A 21290-nucleotide genomic window follows, 5' to 3' on the forward strand; every position below is an offset into this window, starting at 1 on the left:
TCTCATGTCACTTGGGGAAGTCTTTGAATGCCCGTCATGGAACCCGAATCAAGTTTGCTGAATCTCCTAAGGGAATTTGTTGGCACGCATGGCTTATGTTGGACCATCTAGCTCACAGAATGTCATAAGGAAACCCAGCTGATCTGTCTCTTTTCTCCATCTCTCAGCCCTGCCTTTCTCCTGTCAATCTCTCTGATCGAAGGTCAGCATAGACCAGCACTGTAATCTCTTTCTAAATACTTACCTTAAAAGTGCTAGGTGCTGGACTGGAGAGACAGCTCAGTTGGTGAAGATGGGAATCAAAGTTCAGATTCCCCCTGAACCCACATAGAGAGCTGAGAGTGGTGGCTACCTCTTGTAACCTCATTCTAGCTAGGGGCGTAGGAAGAGACATAGATCCACTGAAGCTCATTGGCCAACCTAGCCAAAGCAATGAGCTTCAAGCTCAGTGAAAGTGATGGAGGTTGATACTCTTGAGTTTGGATGAGATCTTCAACACGTTCAGCCTGGCAGAAGCCCACAGGGCTTTAACCACTGAGCTCTATCAACCACATAGAAAGAAATGAAGAACAGTAGAATTCAAGCCAGGGAAGCAGGAAAGGATTGAGAACATGGTTGATGTAGAGTGAGGTACCATCTTGGCATTGAGACCTAGAGTTGCTGGAAGATAAATGGCACACACAGCTTCTCCATTCACTAGGGTCTGCTGGCAAGTGCTTTACAAATGCAAACCAAAATAGTATTCCTTTGTCTCCCACCCATAAATCCTGTTTCGGGTTGACATGGCTGCACAAGGGGAGGTGTGCCCCTGTAGCATCGCCATGCCTTCGATCCTTGCAATTTCCACGTGTGCTGATGTGTCCTATAAAGGCTGAGGCCGTAGAAGTCTGCCGTTGGCCTGAAACTGACCTGCTGTCTCTTCTATTTTACTTCCAATCTTTCCTTCTGGGGAATATACTTCTCCCATTACTCAGAGATAATCACACCATAATAAACAAGATAGATGTGGTTCTCGGGAATGAGGAATGGAGGTGGTCATGAGGCTTTGGAAAATGAGGAACAGAACTTCTGCTTGACCTTTAGAGCCATGGGAAAGGATCGAAACAATATAACCACAGAGGCCATGAAAGCCTGCAGGATCCTTTGTAGGAAAAGTTCATTGCTAGACTTGGTCTTGACTTTGGAATTATGAGGAGACACATGTGCCCTCTGATCCACCGACTGCTGCATTAATTAGCCAGGGTGAACTTGGGGACATCAAGGGTAGAGAGCTAAAGTGGACTCAAGAAGAAAAGACATGGATAGGAAAAGAAGGAATCTATAGAAACAAGCGAATGATAGATGGGTTCATCTCATAAGAGGGAGGCTTGTATATGATCTAAAAAGAATGCTATTAGAAGGAGAGTACATGGGGCCTTGAAATTGCTAGGATAGGAAACAAAGATTAGAGACTTAGAGGATGATGTGTAAGCACATGCAGAGTTAGTACATCATTCTCCTAGCTCCTCGAACGGTTGGAGATGGCGATGTCTAGAGAGATATTAGAGAGGGCTAGCTGCTTTACTTGCATACATTTTAAAATTTGTGAAGAAATCATTTGAACGTTAGTAGTCTGCCACCTTGCTGTTCTTCCATGAGAACAGTTACTAAAGACTGCTGTCTGCTGTACCAGGAAACCACAAGAGCTGAGCCCAGATACCCGTGAAGAACAGTCTGTGTAAGAACTGTAAGAAAATGTGCTTTTGTTTCGAGTTTAGCTTCTGTTTTAAGGAAGCAGAGGTTGGAATTAATGACCCAGGATTCATAGAGTTTATGTAAGTGTAAGGATTTCTAAAATAATCATTAATAATGAGCAAAACCTTAATGATATAACGTTAGTAAATAAAAAACTGGGTTCAGGCTCTCTGGTCGGGAGAAGGAAAAAGAATGAGAAGGGGAAAGGAAGGAGGAGAAGAAGGAAGAAGGATGAGAATCCTGGGGCAAAGAGAGAGCACTTGCACTGACAGCTGGCATCCACTTCTGACTCCTCGCCGTCACTGAACTTGCGTTGCTCTCTTCCCGCCTTTCTCAGGTCCCTCCTCACTGAGGCTGGACCTCCACAATCCTGACCCTATAAAGGCTGGGCCTGTAGAAGGTGGCCCTCAGGCTTCCCCTGATCTTCCCTTGTTCTCCTCAAACTGAACCTTTCTCAAGGACTTGATGCCAAATCTCTCCACCAGCCTATGGCTTTTCCTTTCTGCCAGGAAGCTGGTGACTTTCTGGGTCACACAGAGAAGACCAGAGACTCCTGGAGAAGCTCCCAGCAGTGAGTCAGGCACCACGGGTGGAGATGCAGGGAATATTAGATTCTGCTCTCAAAACTGATGCCCCTTGTTTGCATTGCTATGTTCATCCTTGGGAGAAAATGGAAACAACGATGATTAAAGGCTGCCTCTGAGCCCCAGGGAGTCAGCTCTCGGAATTATTTGTGAATAAGTTTTCCATCTTCTCCGGGAGGCCGTCAGGTCGGAGTTATTTTGGGAAGGGAAGATTTAATATGATGAAGTTACTAGACAGGGTGCATCCCTGTTTGCAAATGCTTCCTGTCTGACTCAGATGTGACTAACGTTTCCTGCAAGTCATCGGAGACACCACTGGGGACAGCGCAAGGGTTCAGGCTAGAACTGGAGAAAAATTGTGGCTTCTCCCTCGCTCTTCACCCCTGTCTGCCCCACAGAGAACCCCGCAGGTCTGTCCTCAAAATATGCCAGGACCTTGCTGCTTCTCTCAACCTACCCTTGCTGTTAGCCTGGTGGACAGCAGCACTTGGCCAGTCTCCTGTGATAGCTCCTGCCTCCTCCTGGCCAGGAAAGCTTGGAAGGCTGAGCGGTCCTCCTCCTGTTGTTCAGAAGACTGGGCGGTCTTGCTAGAAGTCTGGTCAAGTCCATTCTTTCTTTGTCTTCTGTGGCCACTCCCCTCACACCTCCTGCTGCTTCAGAACATCCATCAGGAACTGTCCCTCTTCTTTACCTGTCCACTCCTGCTGCCTCCTTCCAGGTCCTCCACTGTCTCCAACCATATTGACCTCAACGATGTTGTCTGTCTGTCTATTTCTCTCTGCCTGGAGTGCTACTGTTCCTGGCTAGTTGTCCATCTGTCCATCATACCTCTGCTCGCACATTACCTTCCCAGACGCACGGTCCTGGTCCACTCTGTAAAACGATAACTCTTCTCTGCTTCACCTGGACAGCACTGGTCACCCCATGCATGTCACATGTTTTATATTGCTCAGCGCTCAGTCCAGTGGTGTGGTTTTTGTTGAAAAAAATAATTGTCTGTGAGTGAATATGGCAGCTACCCTTGCAGGCAGATTGCATCATGGTCACTGGAGGGCTAGATCTTCATTCAGTAGTATGGCCTTGACTAAGATACATGCAGGTCTGTTTCCTCAAGATTATCCAACTTGAAGCTGGAGGAAGGGCTCAGTGGTTAAGATCATTCCCTGCACTTCCAGAAAACCTAGGTTCAAGTCCCAGTACCTACTCTGTGGCTCACAATTGTATGTAATCTCAGTTCCAGGGGATCTGATGCCCTCTTCTGGCCTATGTGGGCACCAAGCATGCAAGTGGTGTGTAGACTTACATACAAGTAAAACACCCATACACATTAAAAAAAACCCCTAACTCATAAGGTATCTTATACGGTAAATACCTGGTGTGTAAGGCGGTGCCTGCTCCATGGTGATGCTTTGGTTTTCTAGGTAGTGCCTGTATGGCAGCTGCACGCCATGGAAGCTTTGAAAGGGTAGCTTTGCAGTGGCTGAAAGGGTTGTCAGCAGGGGGCCCCAGAGATAGTTTGAGGTTCAGCATGTCTCTGTGCATGTCACTGCTATGCAATGTCTATGTTGTCATTGGCTAGCCACACATTCCTGAGCTTATAGCACTGTCATTCCACGTCAGGTGACTGTGTATAAGTGCTATTTATGAATGGAGGAGCAGCTTGAGAGGCACTGTATGAATCTCTCTCTCATATCCTCTGATTCCAGACATCCACTTTAATGGTAGTGATGTCACTGAGGTGGTGTCTTCGAGTGAGCTGAGTTTTAATTTCTAATCAGGCTTTTTATTTCTCCATTCTCAGAGTGAGGCCACACCGGTTTGGCCAGATCCAAGAACTCTCCCCTCTGACAATTCTCTCCGAGGAGACTCTGCCAACCGGGTTGAGTCTGTGAGGACTTAGGGGTTAAGACTGGGGACCGTGAATGGTAGATACCAAAAGAGAAATGTGCTTGCAAGAAATATTCCCCTCTTTACAGTCAAGTGTCTCCATCTCTGGGATGGAAAGTCAAAATGGAGAGGCAGCCTTACCGTGTGGAGAGGCCAGTGTCACAAACTGGTGGGCAGAGTGTCTGGGACCAGTGCTGGGTCTCCAGAGGAAATGCACACTCAGAATGGGAGCAGAGAGAGTGTGGTGAGGGACCCCATGTGTGTGCTCCTACACCCTCACTTAGGAGACTGTTTCTACCAATCTTGCAGCAAGGTAGAGAAAGGGTAAGCATGGTGAAGATAGCAAAGTGACAGACACTGCCCTGGTTACACACACTGGTCTCTGCTATCTGGAATCTCACTTTCCTCCATTACAGTTTCCTGAAGTCAGCTGTATCATAAAATACTAAGGGGAAGATGTCAGAAGCAAACAGTTGATAAGTATTAGAGTAATTGCTGTCCTGAATAGGGATGTCTCATGCTGTCCTACTGTGTCCTTCATTTAACGTATCCACACCATGCACACTACACACACGCTAATCATGTTTAGCCATCCTGGCATATCACTGACATAACTGTTTTTACATTAAAAGGTCCATTTAAGTCAGGTTTTAAAAAATAAAATCACATCCTTTTTGGCTAATTGATCTATCCGTGTGACTTTGCTTTCTAAAGGACCTAATGGACACAAAGTTTAGGGTTCCCTCTTCACTTTATTTTGCCTTTCAGTCCTGCTTGGAGATACCCAACACTACGAGTTTTGGTGTCTTTCCAAGGTTCATGCCTAACACACACACACACACGCACACACACACACACACACAGAGAAACACACAGATGCACACACAGAGACATGCACATACGTGTACATACAAACCCTCATGTACATAGTCATACAAGTACATAGTCACACTTCTTTTCTACATAGACCACTGCATGGTTTACACCAAATTCTACACTTTGTTTCTTTATTTCTCTCTCAGAGCTCTTCCCATCTCAGAGTACAGAAAGCTGCCTCTGCTACCCGTGGGAATGGACTCACAACTCAGTTTGCTGTTTGTGAGCACTTGGGCTGTTTCACCCATCTGCTGCTGTAGGATGCTGCTGTGTTTCTTGGTACCGTCACCACAGTTGCAAAAGCCAGCAGCTGTGAGATCGTCCAGGAAGCCACAGAAAGGGAGAGAACAAAGCTCAGATGCTGACATGAGGCAGAAGTCACAGAGATAGCTGTCCTGGAGCTCAAGAAATGTAACTGCTAAAGGGATACCACTCCCCTTAAAATCCCCTTGCTTCTTGTAATTTACAAAACAATTTAGTGCCTCTTAATTAATTCACTTAATTCTAAATTTTGGGGGGTTGAGCTTGAGGGTGGGAGAGGCTGCTTCCCAAACACTTCAGCCTATGACTCATGGCAAACTTCTAATGTGTTAGGGTCCTGGCTAACTTTGTATGACATAAGCATGTAAGATCACCTGCCTTAAAAGACCTCTCCAAGTGCTAAGGTAGGTTGGGTGCTTAGATTAGGACCTGTCACACAGCGGGACTTGAATAGATGAGAGCTGTTGCGTTGGTTCTGCAAGTGAGGAAAAGAAAACAACCTGCTCATTCCTCAAAGACAGAGCTGTCTCAGGAGCAGGAATTCAGCCCCCACAGTGAGGCATGAATCTCAACTGTGAGGGCCTAGGGACACATTCCTGAAACAGACAGCAGTTCCGAACCACAGTGGTAAAAGTGACGATTGCCAGGGGAGTCTGTCTGGCTCTGTTAGATGGTTCCATTCCAGCTCTACAACCAAAACTGTAGCTCATTAAATCTAAGCTGTCTATCGAGTATTAAGAAATATGATTTTTTTATTGAGGGAGAGGAAGAAAGTGAGGGATGTAGGGAGGAGAGAGGAAGGGAAGAAAAACAGAAGGTCAAGTCTGCCAGATAGAACAGTAGGATGCTACTCTTGGCTGCCCAGATGTTGTCTAGGCACCACACCCCCTGGATTTGTTTATTTGCCTGAGTGTCTTTGCCTACTGATTTCAGTTCCACTTTTTGTCCAATCCCCCGAAGCTGACTAAGTGCCCAACAGAGAGGAGGTACAAGCAGACAGCACTACTCTAAGCCAGCACCTCAGGGTTCCCCTCCCCAGCCCCAGACACTAGTACCACAGAGAAGCACCCCCTTTCAGAGTCTTTACCCACATTCTTCTAACACAATTATCTGACTCATACTATGGTCTTTCCACTAAAATACTGAGTAGTTTCTGTTTTTCTGCTTAGCCTAGCTCCTGCACCATAACTTGTCTTTAAAAATGGTAAATGAAACTCAGAATTGATGAAATCAAATCCTACCACAAGGAACTCACAGCCTTCAAGTTGGTAATGCCCCCGGTCTACCCCATTGTGAACTTGGACTCCGAGAGTAGATGCCAGGTTCAAGGTCCCACAACCAAGAGTGGGAGTAAGAGGCAGACAGACCACGACCTCAATTCCTAAGCCCACGTTTGTCCCACCTTCTGGCGTGACTGGCTTCTCTGATTGGGAGAGAAAGGAGACTGACACGCCTCGCAGCACATTGTCCTTATCCAGTCGCTTTTCCTTCCAGGAAGTACACACTGCTGGTCAACAACGGATTTGCCATTTCTGCAGCATTGCTGATGGCGTGCTCACTCCAGGCAGGAACCTTTGAGATGCTCATTGTGGGACGCTTCATCATGGGCGTGGATGGAGGTGAGACTTCACCCCAATGGGGGAGGAAGGCAGTAACACTCCCAGGGCTTGTCTAGAGTGGAGAGAGGTACTCGAGGCTGAGACAGACTTGGGAGACACCAAGATTTTAGAACTCCACAGAAAGTAAGGCAGCCAGGGGTGCTAAACCTTCCCTTACTCAATGCTGTAGCAAGCAACCTGACAAAGCCAGGCTTGGTAGAGCCGAGTCACTGCTGAAGCCCCAGATGATTTGCAGTGCACCATGCCACCCTCTGCTGACTTCTTTATAAACTCTGTACTCTAGGTGGTGAGCTGCAAGCCTGGCCAAGGATTCTGGGCTTCTGACTGCCCCTTCTTCCATTCTTTCATTGCTCAATTTGAGATAGAATTCATGAAGAGAGAGAGGCTTCACCCAACAGGGGCTTCTCGCAGAATTCCACAGGCTCCAGAGTACAGCACAAGGAAGAAGGCCTAATGTCCAAATACTGTACAATACGTTAACCACAGTCACTTGGCCAAAGCAAAGCCCGTGGGGACGGCAGATAGATATCACAAGCCGGGACTTTCCGGGCTTCCTGAGTCTCTTCCCCCTGCTCCTTAGAGGGACCAAATACCACGGCTGCCCTGGTTGGATGATGCCAGAATGACGTCATCCCGTGTGTGAAGTACTTGGTAACAGAATCCAAGCCTGCCTGCACCCGCCCCAAGCATGGTGGGATATTCTTGTCACGACTGTCGCTGCTATCAGTTTAATTCTAAGCGTGTAAGGGAGCAGATCCAAGATGGAGGAAGGGTGGGTAGGTGGGAGCTGCTTGCCAGCTTTCCCAGGGAAGCCCGGTCGTGCTCTCTGAAGGTTTTTCATCAGTCGCTTTCCCCTTGCCTTTGGCTGCCTCCTCAGCTCCTGCCGTACTTGTTGCTTTCCGAATTTCCATTTTCACAGCTGACTGCAGTTCTTTCACAACCACAGCCCCCAAATAAATGCCTTTTAGGTCCTTTTTCCTGCGAGCTATTCAGAGAGGAGTAAAAGAAAAGGAAGAATAGGGGAACATTTAAAACACACTCTGATTTCTGGAACACAGACTCTTGAAGCTGTGCCAAGATCCAGAGACTTCGTTTCTTTTCTTTTCTTTTCTTTTCTTTTCTTTCTTTCTTTCTTTTTTTTTATTCTCGCCGTATCTCTACAGCAGAGAGGGCAGAGCGAGGGCATTTAAGGTAAGGAAGTTGTACAGGAAGAAAGGAAAACCAGACAGGGGCTAGGTCAGCTGTGTGCTTGTAATAAAGAATCCAAATCCATGGCTGGGGGGACAGCTCAGTGGCCAGAGTGCTTGCCTAGAACTCACGAAGCCTGAGTTCAGTCCTCAGCACCATATAAAACCAGATATGGTGGCCCATGTCATGTGGGAGGTGGAAGCAGGAAGATCAGAAATTCAAGATCATCCTTGACATGGTTCACTACACAGTGAGGTCAAGACCAGCCTGGTCTACCTGAGACTCTGTTTCAAAACAAAACTAATCCTGAACATTCTAGACATAGAACTATTAGTAAGACACCCTTGGCCCAATTTCTCATGGAGCAGTTGAATCAGATTAAAAATGTAGGACACCCCTTTCTAGAAACATCAGCATACTACTTTTATGCAGTAATAAATATGATTCAGTATATTGTTGGAGAAAAATTTATACGCAGATCGTAGAACTCAAACTGGAAACTTGATGTGAACAAGAAGTAACCAGTCTGTAAAAACCTCAAAACCCGCCCCTAATGAGGCTCTGCTCTCTAAGCTTCCACAACCTTCCATACCAGCACCACCAGCTGGGGACTAAGTTTTAAATACATGCGTCTGTGGAGGGTGTTTCACATTCAAAACACTCGTGGTATTAGTGAGCAACATTGATTCCTCCCCAAGGCTCCGATGGAGACCATGTGCATGGCCTCATCCCCAACTTTTGGTGCTGCCCAGAATTGTTGCTTGGTGGTCCCTGGCTTGATGCTGTAGCCCTCCAACTCTTCATCTTCCCACCATCTTCTTCCTCACGGGTCTTTGTGTCCTCCTGGGCCTTCCTATAAAACGCTAGCATTGGGTTTAGGCCCATGTGAAACCCCTTATCACCCCATCTGGGCATAATCATATAGGTAAAGACCCTGTCGTCAAATAATGCCAAACCCGTGGGTAATTGAGGATAGAAACTGAACATGTTCACCTCCTACTGTAGGAGGTGATGTTGACAAGAAACAGAAAGGATAGGTGGGCACCAGCCTAGGATCTCTGAGGACAGAGGATTTGAAACAAACAGAAGAACCAAGGTCAGTGTCCTAGGACATACTGAGCCTAGAGTGTTCACTGCATCCCAAGGCTCACTCATCTAGGGAGAATGGATGGCAGGGAATAGGGTCAAAGTTGAGCAAGACTGCTGTCTCAGTCAGGGTTTCTATTCCTGCACAAACATCATGACCAAGAAGCAAGTCTTGGGGAGGAAAGGGTTTTTCAGCTTACACTTCCACATTGCTGTTTCATCACCAAAGGAAGTCAGAACTGGAACTCAAGCAGGTCAGGAAGCAGGAGCTGATGCAGAGGACATGGAGGGATATTTCTTACTGGCTTGCTCCCCCTGGCTTGCTCAGCTTGCTTTCTTGTAGAACCCAAGACCACCAGCCCAGGAACAGCACCACCCACAATGGGCCGGGTCCTCCCACCTTGACCACTAGTTGAGAAAACGCCTTACAGCTGGGTCTCATGAAGGCATTTCCACAACTGAGGCTCCTTTTCTGTGACAACTCCATCTTGTGTGAAGTTGACACACACAACCAGCCAGTACAGCTGCTTAGGAATGGGGATGCTTGGTGAGTGACAAGCCAGCCTGGACAGATAGACCAGGCATGCCATCATGCATCAGGGGACCAGGGGCCCGATCCCAGGCATATCATAAAGCTCACTTCTTCCTTCAGCACTGGCTTAGTCACAATCACCCACAGATTAGCAGCTGAATGTGCACCCCTAACTGCCACTCCATCTATATGTCCCTATCTCCAGGACACAGTGGTCCATGCTGCCCACAGGTATACCTTATTCAGAGAGATGACAACCTAGTAATACAGGTGGCTATCACCCTGAACAATCTACTTTCTCTGTGCTGTCTCCAGCTAGCATATTTTATAGAGAATTCAAATAAAAGTAGCCAGTTGTCCACAGTCCGACCTTGCCCCGCTGGGTAGGGCTCGGCCTTGTCTTTGAGACTCATGGTGTTCGTGTTCCTCTCCTATGGCCTCATGCACATTCTTCTCATTATCGTCTTCTGCTTAGTGGAGGGTCAGATATTCACAAGGCCACTGCATCTCCTCTCAGGGCACCATCCGAGCTAAAGGTCAACTAAAACAAAGAGCAGTGTGTGCACGCGGAGTATGTGCAGCTCCTTTTCATAATACAAAGCACAAATGTGTTTATGACACAGAGAGGGTGTGGCCTCATCTGTCCCTCCTGTCTACTCTTACCCCCATGGCACTGGTGTGCTAGAGAGGTTAGCACATGTATTAGGTACTCTCTATTGCTGTGATTAAAAACAAACAAACAAGCAACGACACAAACATCACCAAAAGTGACTTATGAAAGGAGTTTGTTATGGCTTATGTTTCCGGAGGAGAAAGAGTCTGTCCTGGTGGAGAGGCAGGGTAGCAAGCAACAAGTATGACAGCGGGAACAGGAAGTGGAGAGCTCACATCAGGAACAGGAAGCATAGAGATCAAACTGAAAGTAGGACAAGGCTATGACATCTCAAAGCCTGCCCCCGTGATGTACTACCTCCCACAAGGCTATACAACCTAAACCTTCCCAAACAGCGCCACCAACTGGGGAATAAATGTACAACTAGCCAAGCCTAAGGAGGACATTTCTCATTGAAAATGCCATATGTCCTCACGGCCATGACCCACCCTGCTTCTTCCCCATGGCAGTTGTCTTCACTACAAGCTGATGATGTTCTCCCATGGTCTTGGTGAGACACAGCAGCATTTGTAAGTGCGTATCAGGTGACTGTGTGTGAGGCAGGGCCTCTCTCACTGCTGTGTCTTTCCCTCAGGCATCGCGCTCAGTGCGCTCCCCATGTACCTCAATGAGATCTCACCCAAGGAGATCCGAGGCTCTCTGGGCCAGGTGACTGCCATCTTCATCTGCATTGGCGTGTTTTCTGGACAGTTGCTGGGCCTGCCTGAGCTGCTGGGAAAGGTAAGTGAGGCCTTTCATCTCCCTGCCACAGGAGACCTTCCTTTTAGAAAACTCACCTCTGAGGTAGTGATTCCTGAAGGCTCAAGTGTTTTACATATTCATGGAGGTAGGCTGTAGGAGCCTTTCACTTTCTTAGAATATAAATAGTGCATAGCAAACTCAAACCTTACAAAACGTTTGAGCCCACTGCCCGCTGACCTTTGTAGGCAGCTCGATTTGCATTTGTATAGGCTTTGTTCTCTGCTTCAAGTAATACCTGAATGTATGCTGTGGGTGCGCTGTTTCCATAGGATCGGGGTGTATATATGGTTCTGTTGGCTTGCTGCTTTCGTTTCACACCGTTCTGAGTCTCTTTCCAAGATATTCATTAACTGTACCTCACTGTAGAGGTTTTCTTTCTTCCCTAAATGAGCATGCAATCTTATGGTTGGCCTTGATGCGCGAGAAATAAGAGGCTTCACCCTAACAGGACAGGATGCCTCACACACTGCAGCAGGGCCGCGGTGCTGTCAGATTCATGGTAGGAGGGGCTAGGAGGACGTAATGGAAAGGGAATGGGATGTAATGGGGAGGGTGAGGCGGGCTCAGAGGCCCCGTGGAGGCTGTGCTTAGGGAGGGAAGCTGGGTCCACAGTACCTAAGGCCTGTGATGAGGGAGGGCGGTGGTAGGAGAGTGGTCCAGATGCTTCCTGGAGCACCGAGGCCTCTCCTGGCCTCCTGTGGGAGGAATGCTGGGAGGAGGAGGACAGGATGCCTCTGCTCCTAGCTAACACATGCCACGGACTGTTCTGAGTACTTAAGCAGCACCTGTTGCCAGGAGCTCTTAGCATCTGGATTCTGGCAGCAGGGCGGGTGTTGCAACAGGACGGCTTAATGAGCAGGCAAACCAGCAGAGTGCTCCCACAGGCAGTGCTCCTTAGAGAGAGCCAGCCAAAGCCTTACCATTGCCTTCTGCCTAGATCCTGCCTGGAGCTGAGAGCTAGACCGTGTAGGAGGCAAAAGGAGCTCGTCCTTGGCTTTCAAATATGTCTGCTGGGCATGTCTCACCCAGCCATGAACCCAGTGCTGGCTTCTCTGGGGATGCTTGAGTTAGGGAAAAGGGACTAACTGCATACTGCCTGACTTTATCAACTCTGGGTACAGCTCCTATCTTACTGTAGAGGTTCCACAGACCAATAGTTGGGCATGCTGTTCACTGTGACAAGATGATGCCAAATGCCCGGTGTTTTTAAAGCTTTTTGAATATTTTGATCATTAAAGCACTCATTACAGAATTTACCATTCTAACCATTTGAAATATACATTTCCTTTAAAAAATTTAAGTGTGTCGTATACGTGTGTGCATGCCAGGCACACACGTGAGGTCAAAGGACAGCCTTCTACCACCGATTCCAGGGATTGCACTAGACCCTCGGTTTGCATAGTAAGCTCTTTCACCAGATGAGCCATCCCACCTGCCTTTAAATGAACCTCTGTGCTGTACACGACACGACTCGCTACAGCTCAGCCTCACAGCCACCTGCGTCTCGTCTCTATGCTGACTGTTGGGAGTGACTTCAGGCACGCTCTTGTTTTTCTCCTTTTATGAAAACAGAAACAATGCTTGCTTGATACTTCCAGTTGTCTCGTGCCTAACGATTTTCATAATTAGTATGAGTGTGTTGGAAACAGTCTGTCTGCCAAGGTAAGGCATCACATTAAAGCACTCATTTGCTTTCCGTAAAAAGATATTTTTTAAGCTCTCAAAATTAGCATTTGTCAGTGATGATAAAAACAATATTATAGCCACAGCCTGAACCCTTACAATAGAAAAGTATATATTAAAGCCAACAAGTAGTATACTTATTCTCCAAGAACAGTATCTTTATTAGAGCCTTTAGGTATATTTATTCAAGCCTTACTGTGCTCTAAATTCCTTGTCACCCATCAAACCTTTGGATGTCGGTATCAGAGACTTTCTGTTATCCCAGGTCCTCCTTGATTGAACCTTATCCTTACTCAGCTAACAAATTGTTAAAACACTGAGTTGGATGCTGGAGTCCAGCAAAGAGCACGTCAGATATAGTCTCATCTTCATGAGACTGCAAGAGCTGTGTGAACTTTGGCAGGTCACCCCTTCCCCAGCATCCTTCTTGGAAACAGGTATGGCTCAGAGTCCCAGATCCCCATGTCTCACTTAAACACCATTTCCTCTGGGAGCACGTCACAGGCAAATGTGTCCTCTGCGCATCTTGTATAATGCTCTCTCTTGATCTGTGGCTTCTCTTTGCTTTTGTGTTTCCTCCCTCCTACGGAGTGCATCTTGGTGATGGTTATATGTACTACAGTCCAGAGGTGTCAAGTTTATCCACCGTCTCTGCAAGTCCACAGATAACCCTGTCTGCTGCTGCTGCGACTATGGCATCATCAGACTAGGCTCCACGCTCATAGAAACCACGGAGAGGCAATTAGCCAATGGTCGGCAGATACGGAAGAAGTGGGACGCTGCCTGGGGAAGATGGTTTTCCTGCAGGAGTGATGTGCAGTGAATGCCTTAAGGGTGATTAGGATTTGTCTGGTCCAGGACGGCTGGGAAGGAGGGATTAAGTGAAGAGGATACTGTTGAGCAGGCAGGAGCATTTAGGCAAGCCCCTAACATTTGTTTAGAGGTAAAAAGTCAGCGTTGGTATTTCAACCGCCCTGGGCAGGGTCCCTTGGCTCAGGCCTTAGCCAGTTTCTGTCTCTGGTCATTTTGATAACATTGGATGGGAGGCGATACTTCACAGTGGTTTTGATTTGCATTTTCCTGATGATTAGTGGTGCTAGGTACCTCTTCAAATACCTAATGGCTGTTACTAAGGATTTACTTGACTCATTAACTTTATGTGTGGGGTCCCGCGTTTATGTTTGTGTGCCAGGTGTGTGCAGGGGCCCTTGGAGGTCAGAAGAGGGCATCAGATCCCCTGGAACTCTTTTCATGTGGACGCCCAGTCTTCCCAGCATCTCAGCCAAGGCCAGAGGGATTGCCCAGGTCTGCAGAGAGCTGCTAAGGGCTTGGCTTGGAATGGCAGCGACAAGGTTGCTTGGGGCAAATGTCCCACTTAAACACCTCAATCTGAGGGCATCCGTGGGTGATGGTCGCTAGAAGCTTGTGAGAGGAGTCAGGGCTAGCTCTAGGTGTCTGACTTTTTAGCCAGGTGGAGTAGTAAGTAGTAGAATGCCAAGCCATGAGCTGTAGAGGAGGAGCAACAGCTTTTAAAGAACCCAGGTGGCAGTGAATGGCCCAGGTTACTGAGCAACCGTGAGGCAGAATTGACTTGTGAACATAAGCAGCACCTCTATTCCCAGCCTGGGAATGCTGCCCCTGGAATAGCAGACACATCAGATCACTCTGACCAGAGGCTTCAGCAACTATCCCTACTGCCTCACTGGGCCAGCTGAGAAGACATCATTTCCTACAAGTTGTCTTTTCCTGAGTTAGTTTTTTTTTTTTTATTGCTACAATAAAAGAAATGAGAAAAACATTATTGAATGTTTTTAAAGGAGCAAACGTTTATTTTGGGTCATGGTTCCAGAAATTGGTGAGGGATTGTGTTAAGGCAGAGCATGGTGGAAGGACATGGTGGAGGAAGATGATTACCTCACCGCAGGAAAGGAGGGATGGGGGGGAGAGAGAGAGAGAGAGAGAGAGAGAGAGAGAGAAGAGAGAGAGAGAGAACAGAGGGAAACAAGACACATTCTTCAAAGGCATTGTCCCAGTGAATCCAACCACATGTTAATCTGTTAATCCATGGACAAGGTTAGAGCCCTCAGGAGGCAGTCACTTTCCCAAAGCCTCCCCTGGCCACACTACAGTGGGGGGCAAGCCTTCAGCACACGGGTCTCTCTGGGATCCACCCTAATAGTCAGCACCCGTTTGGCTCTTCTAGGCTAAGCTGACTCTGGCTAGGAAAATGTGTACGTAGTGCAGTAAACACCGTGGCGGTAGATCTGTTTGTTGTGTTTCCATGTCCACGCTCTGTGAAGGTGGAGACTGGGCCTCTGAGCAGGCAGAGGACATCAGAGGAAAGCTTTTCCTTCCTCTCCTCCCGGGATTTGTGAGGTTCCAGCCAAGTGGGAGCCACAGGCATTTCCTCAGGTGTAAGGACTTTATTTCTTTATTTTAATCCCGTTTCTCATTTACCTTCAAAGACGGAGACCTCTAAGCTTTTAAAAACTTAAAGAACAAAAAGGAATGCTTCCACTCAGGTGGTGTCTTTGAAACACAAAGGAGGGAGGAAGTGGCGAGAGTTACTTTCTGACCAGGATGGCAGAAGAAAGAGCAATCGCAGCGCAGGATCAATTAAACTGGTGTCGTGATTCCGTCAGACTTGTGAGAACAGCCGCAGTGGGACATTTTGGTGACATTTTATTCTCCCAAGGGACATGTTAAGAAGCATATTAATAAAGCATGTCTCTAGCAAAGATAACAAAGAAGAGAAGTTGGTTCAAGATTGTGGGCAGGGATACAGGAGGAGAGGTGTAAGAATGTGCTTGAGGGAGCCACTGTGGCTAGGCCATCAGGGCAGGCAGAAGCTCAGGGCTGGTCTCCATCTTCTTCATAGCCCAGGGATGGCATCCACACGACTCATTGAACTCTGCTCCTCCTGCGTACATGGTGAGCTCCCTATCCACCCAGCCATCTCTCCAGCTGTGTCTGCCTTTGTATTTGACTCTTAAACTCATTTGAGCTACTTCAGGGCATGGTATGAAAACCATTCACACTTGTGTTCTTCCCCTACCTTTCTTCCACCCTCCCCAGACTCCACCTTAAATCAAACAAACTCCCCCCTGTTCGTGTTTGAGATGCTCCTTAGAGGTATTTTGTTTTGTTTTTGCAACACAGGGTTTCTCTGTGTAGCCCTGGCTGTCCCAGAACTTGCTCTGCAGACCAGGCTGGCCTCGAACTCAGGTCTTCCTGCCTCTGCCTCCTGAGTGCTAGCATTAAAGGCGTGTTCCACCCAGCTCCATGTGTCAAGTTAGCATGTCCACATGAGTTCCTGCTTCTGGTGTCCCTGCGGCCTCCTCATTGTCTGGCCCACCCTGCAAGGTTTAAATACTGTGTGACTGCTTCTGCTGTCAAAGCTGGAATCTTTACTTTGTTCATTGTCCCCTGGGCCCTTCAGGACCATTCTTATTTGAAACAAAACTGCCATTGAATGTTTGATCCAAATTACACTAAACTGATACATTGGTTTGGAAAGAGTGAGGTTGGTTCCTGTGTCCTTCTTTCTAAGAACTATGTATTTTATGTATGTGAATACACTGTAGCTGTCCCCAGACACACCAGAAGGGTGTGTCAAACCCCACTACAGATGGTTGTGAGCCACCATGTGCTTGCTGGGAATTGAACTCAGGACCTCTAGAAGAGCAGTCAGTGCTCTTAACCACTGAGCCATCTCTCCAGCTCATTTCCTGTTTTCTACTGAGAAGGGTGTTGCCTCCTCATTTTGGGTCTCCTTTATACCATTCAGTTGTAGTGACTGGAGTGCTGCATTTTTTCCCCCTTCATATTGTTACTGCCATCTACAGTTGCAGTTCTTGGAAGGAAGCTGGGGGCCTTGCACAAAATGTGGCTCTGTCTGCCACTCACTGACCTCAAGCCCCACTGCTGTGTTCTCTACCAAGAAAATAGGCATTGTAATATGTAGTGATTCCTAAGCTATTTTGTGGTGTTGCTAATCGGAGTTCTTTTCTGCATTATGTTTTCAAACTGGTGGTTGGCAGGTGGTATATGCCGATCTGGGACTCTATTTTACTTCCTAGTAGTGTCTGTCATTCGCTTAGCTACATAGTTCAAAATGATAGCTGATGATAGCATCCTCGGAGCTGAGGTCTCCTCTTCCTCACTAGCAGCCAACCCGTCACTTCTTAATAGTGACATCCATGACTGCTCATGGTCTCAGGATGCTGTCACTGCCACTTGACACAGTGGCAGTCTATAGGGAGTTTTATTGGAAACAATTATCATGTCTTTCTCTATCTACTTTTAAAAGGGCTTGCGTATTTATGTACAGCACTGTCTGCAGAAGCCAGAAGGGCATGAGACTCCCTAAAACTGAGTTCCTGTATGGGTTCTGGGAACCAAACTCAGGTCCTCCGCAAGATCTGTAAATGCTTAAATCACTAAGACAATCCTCCAGCCCCAGTGATTATCTCAGCCATGCCCCACCCCAAACTGCTGCCTCTAATTTTGTGTCTTGAAAGAAAGATCTGACTCTTGGCAGATACATCACACTGTCTTCTCTCTGTGACATGTTGGAAGGTGGACTTGACAGTATTACCTTCTAGAACTTTTAGTTTGCCACAGTCTTGAGAGATGGCTTCCTAAATAATTTGTCATTTTGATTGCAGTTAAATCAAACCACCCCATCCCATGTAGCTCCGATTTTTTTTTTTCATTACCTTTCATTGTGTTGTGTTTTGTTTATAGAAAGCAGTTCATGAGTGCCTCCCTCAGGGAACCAGAAAGGTTGATCCTGAGGTCAGTTTGCGATGAACCTCTGTAAGCCCTCCATCTTTGTTTGCCTAAGAAGCATAGTTTTCTTCTCAGTGCAACAGATGCACTGAGCGCAACATGGAAAGTGATCGTTTCAGCCAAATAATTATTGTGAAATAACAAAAGACTTTAAATCAGAAAAATTACCCATGGTATTAGAAAGCAGAGGTAATGAATGTGTGACCTGTCACAGAAGAGTGACCTTACAGGGAAGGGTCCCAGCAGTCACCCCATGACAGCTAGAGTGTCTCATGCCAGAGACATGCAGCCCCTAGGCTGCATCTCATTGGTCGCTCGCTGGCCAAGGGAATTTGAATAATTACTGAACGTCTATGGGCATGTCTCCTTATCTATATAGTAGGGTTAATGGTGCTGTCTCTTCCATGGGTGTTCCACATGTCAGGAAATGCCCAGCAAGCTCTGGGAGCAGACATGCAGATAGTATGAAGTTGGTGTTAGCTGACACTCAGCTCGTGCTCAGCAAGAAGAATGAGTAGCTTTCCTTTCTGTCCAGGTTGAAAGCTCATCTTTGGGGAGATCTGACTCTAGTGCCTATAGCCATGAGGCAGTGGCCTGAGTATCCTGGCTTTCAGCCTACATCTCTGTTCCCCTGTGCAGAGATCAGGAGGAGCCCCCTAGAGCACAGAACCCTGGGTGAGGTTGTCCCCTTTGGGTCTCCATTTATCTCAAGTGAACCCCACCCCAAGGGCATGCAAGCTCTTGCTCTCAATGAGCTTTTTGAGTTAGCGTCCGGCACACTCCCCTGAAGTCAGGGAGGAGAGGGCTTTTTATTTCAGTAAGAATACATTCATCTGGGAGGATTTATTTTAAGACTTTGCACCTGATGGAAGAGCCCTTAGTCACCCTGACTTGAAAGTCACACCATTTTTCGGTGAAAGAAAGATTCTCACACGGGGCACCCCTTCGCTTGCTTTTATAGACAAGAAAATATCAGATATCAGACCTATTGGAAATAGCCACAAGATGCACACTCTTGTATTCTCATTCTGTATGTGTCCATCTGTCTATCTGTCTATCTGTCTGTCTCTGTGGACATGTATTTGTACATATCATACATATCTGTTTGTGTGCATGTGGGTAAATATGTACTTGTATGTATATGCATGTGCATGACAGGGGACCACTTAGTTGTCATTCTGTAGGCAGTGGCCATCTTTTCTTTCTTTCTTTTATTGGATATTTTCTTTATTTACATTTCAAATGTTATCTCCTTTCCTGGTTTCTGGTCCATAACCACCTCCATCCAATCCCCCACCCACCCACCTACTCCCTCCTACCTCCCTGCCCTGGCATTCCCCTACACTGGGGTCTTGAACCTTCATAGGACCAAGGCCCTCTCCTCCCATTGATGCTGACAAGGCCATCCTCTGCTACATACGCGGCTGGAGTCATGGGTTGCTCCATGTGTACTCTTTGTTTGGTGGTTTAGTCCCTGGGAGCTCTGGGGTGGCCATCTTTTTATTGTTAGACTGTGTCTTTCATTGGCCTGGGACTCATCAAGCAGGCCAGGATAATAGACCAGAAAGCCTCAAGAACCACTCATCTCCTCCATGCCATGCCATGCCTAGGGGCTCATGCTTGGAAGCAAGCATCCCCTTGGCCCATGTCTGTATTCTTAATGTCACATCAGAGTCTAAATGCCATTATTAAATGGCACTCAGTCCTCAACTCTCCTCACTAGTCACATGGGATTTCAAACAGTGTTGCTCTGCATGGTTTCCCCATGTCCAGGTTTGGATTTCCCAGGAAGTTGACAGGCCAGGCCTGGTGACCCATCTCCCATTACCCTTCCCATCTTGGCCACCCTTCTGCCAGAAGAGCTAAGCCAGAGGACATAGACTTGAAACACCCCAAGCTCTCATCCCTGGGCCAACCCTGAGCCCCTCCTGGAACTTGCCTTTGGACTTCTCCAGCTTCCTTCCATCTCCTCCAACTATGTCATCCTTCAAGATCCCAAGGGCAGGGCTCTTCCTGAGGTGCCTTCTCTCCAGGCAGACACTAGAATTAGCTTTTCCCACAAAAGACTCCCTCCTCGAACTCTCTTTACTCCACACTCTAGTTAAGTGATTATTCATTTTTCTTCTTTTCTAGAACACATGATCAGATGTCTTTTTTGTATTGTCATAGATCCAAATGCATAGTCTGCCCCCTTGAGGAGGAGGGAAGGTACCTTTTTTGACCTTGAATTTTCTAGTGCTTCCAAGAATCCAACAGGACCCCACAGTACTGGTTTGAATGAGAGTGGTCTCCATAGGCTGATATATTTGAATACTTGCTCTCCAGTTGGTGGAACTATTCCAGAAGGGTTAGGAAGTGTGCCTCTATTGGAGGAGGTGTGTCACTGGGGGTGGCTTTGAGGTTTCAAAAGCCCATGACATTCCCAGTTAGCTCCTTTACTTTGATTCACTGTTGTCTAAACATGTATTCCCCCAGCTACAGCTGCTGGGCCATGCCTGCTTCCTCCGCCATGCTCCCCCCATGATAGTCATGAACTGACCCTTTGAGACTGTGAGCAAGCTCCTAATTAAATGATTTCTTTCGTAAGTTGCCTTGATCATGTTGTACCTTCACAGTAATAGAAAAGAAACTAAGCTACCCACCCGCCCCATGCTTATGGGCTGGGAGGTGGATAACCAACTCCTACTGGCCACTCATGCTGTCTCTCTGGGATGAACCACCTCTCCTGACTTCCAGTCTTCTGTACATCAAAGGCAGTCTCGGTGTCAATTTAGCTCTAAGGCTCCTGGCTGCCCGAACTTCTGGTTTGGTGATTCATGCCTCCAGTGGGGCCACTTTACCTCCAGAGGCATCCCGGCCGTACGTGGCAGCTGTGTCTGCAAGCAAGGGAGCAAAAGAAGTGAAGATAAATTTAACAGTTCTTGAAGTCGTGTCAAATGGAATTGTGAAGCCTTTGAAGCTTGTCTGAGCCTAGCTATCCTATCTCTGAAGGGCCACGGGGGAAATGATTAGTAAAGTTGCCCTTTGAGGACATGACTTTGAGGGGGAGTTGGAAGGAAGGCGATTCTGGAAGTGAGTCACAAGCCCTTGAGGACCGTGCCTTCACTCTCTGGCCACTACGCTCACCCGTTGCACTGCTTTCTCTTGCAAACTGCCTCCCAAGTTCTGTCATTTTCCAGCTGAAGCAGTCCTCTGAGGTTTCTGCCTCATACAGCCCCACGACCACTGGAATGGGCCTTCAGACCATGGCAGGTTCCTGGCATCCATGACCCTTGCCTCCCATAGACATATGACTCTTCTCATTTTTTTCTGAGCTTCCCAGTACACTGGACCCCACAAGGAGGAGCCAAGGAAAGCCTCTGGGGGCAGGACACCTCAGTGTTTAGAAAAGCAAGTGTCAGAACACAGAGGAGTGACCTGAGGGACAAGTGTGACCTGTAAGGCCATGAGAGAAGCCAGGAGTGGGAGAGCCATGGGGACAAACGCAATGGAAATTTTTCCAGAGAGGGTGGCTTCTACCATGTATCGTGAAGGACAATCACTCAAGTGGGAGGGAAGGGAAACACAGTTCCAGGCTGAGGGGACAGCCAGGGCAAAGCCAAAGAAATGGACAGAGTCTAATACGTTTGAAGACT

General features: G+C 47.4%; 1 protein-coding gene across 1 annotated transcript in view; it reads left to right on the top strand.

Annotated features, from left to right (window-relative positions):
• Positions 1 to 21290, top strand: part of Slc2a9 (solute carrier family 2 member 9) — a 110472-nt gene that overhangs the window by 17785 nt on the left and 71397 nt on the right. Inside the window, exons 4-5 of the mRNA XM_032916787.1 lie at positions 6837 to 6961; positions 11015 to 11160. Coding sequence (XP_032772678.1) covers positions 6837 to 6961; positions 11015 to 11160 — 271 coding nt within the window. The remainder of the gene's footprint in view (positions 1 to 6836; positions 6962 to 11014; positions 11161 to 21290) is intronic.

This window comes from Rattus rattus, chromosome 11 (assembly GCF_011064425.1).
Source record: "Rattus rattus isolate New Zealand chromosome 11, Rrattus_CSIRO_v1, whole genome shotgun sequence".
NCBI lineage: Eukaryota > Metazoa > Chordata > Mammalia > Rodentia > Muridae > Rattus > Rattus rattus.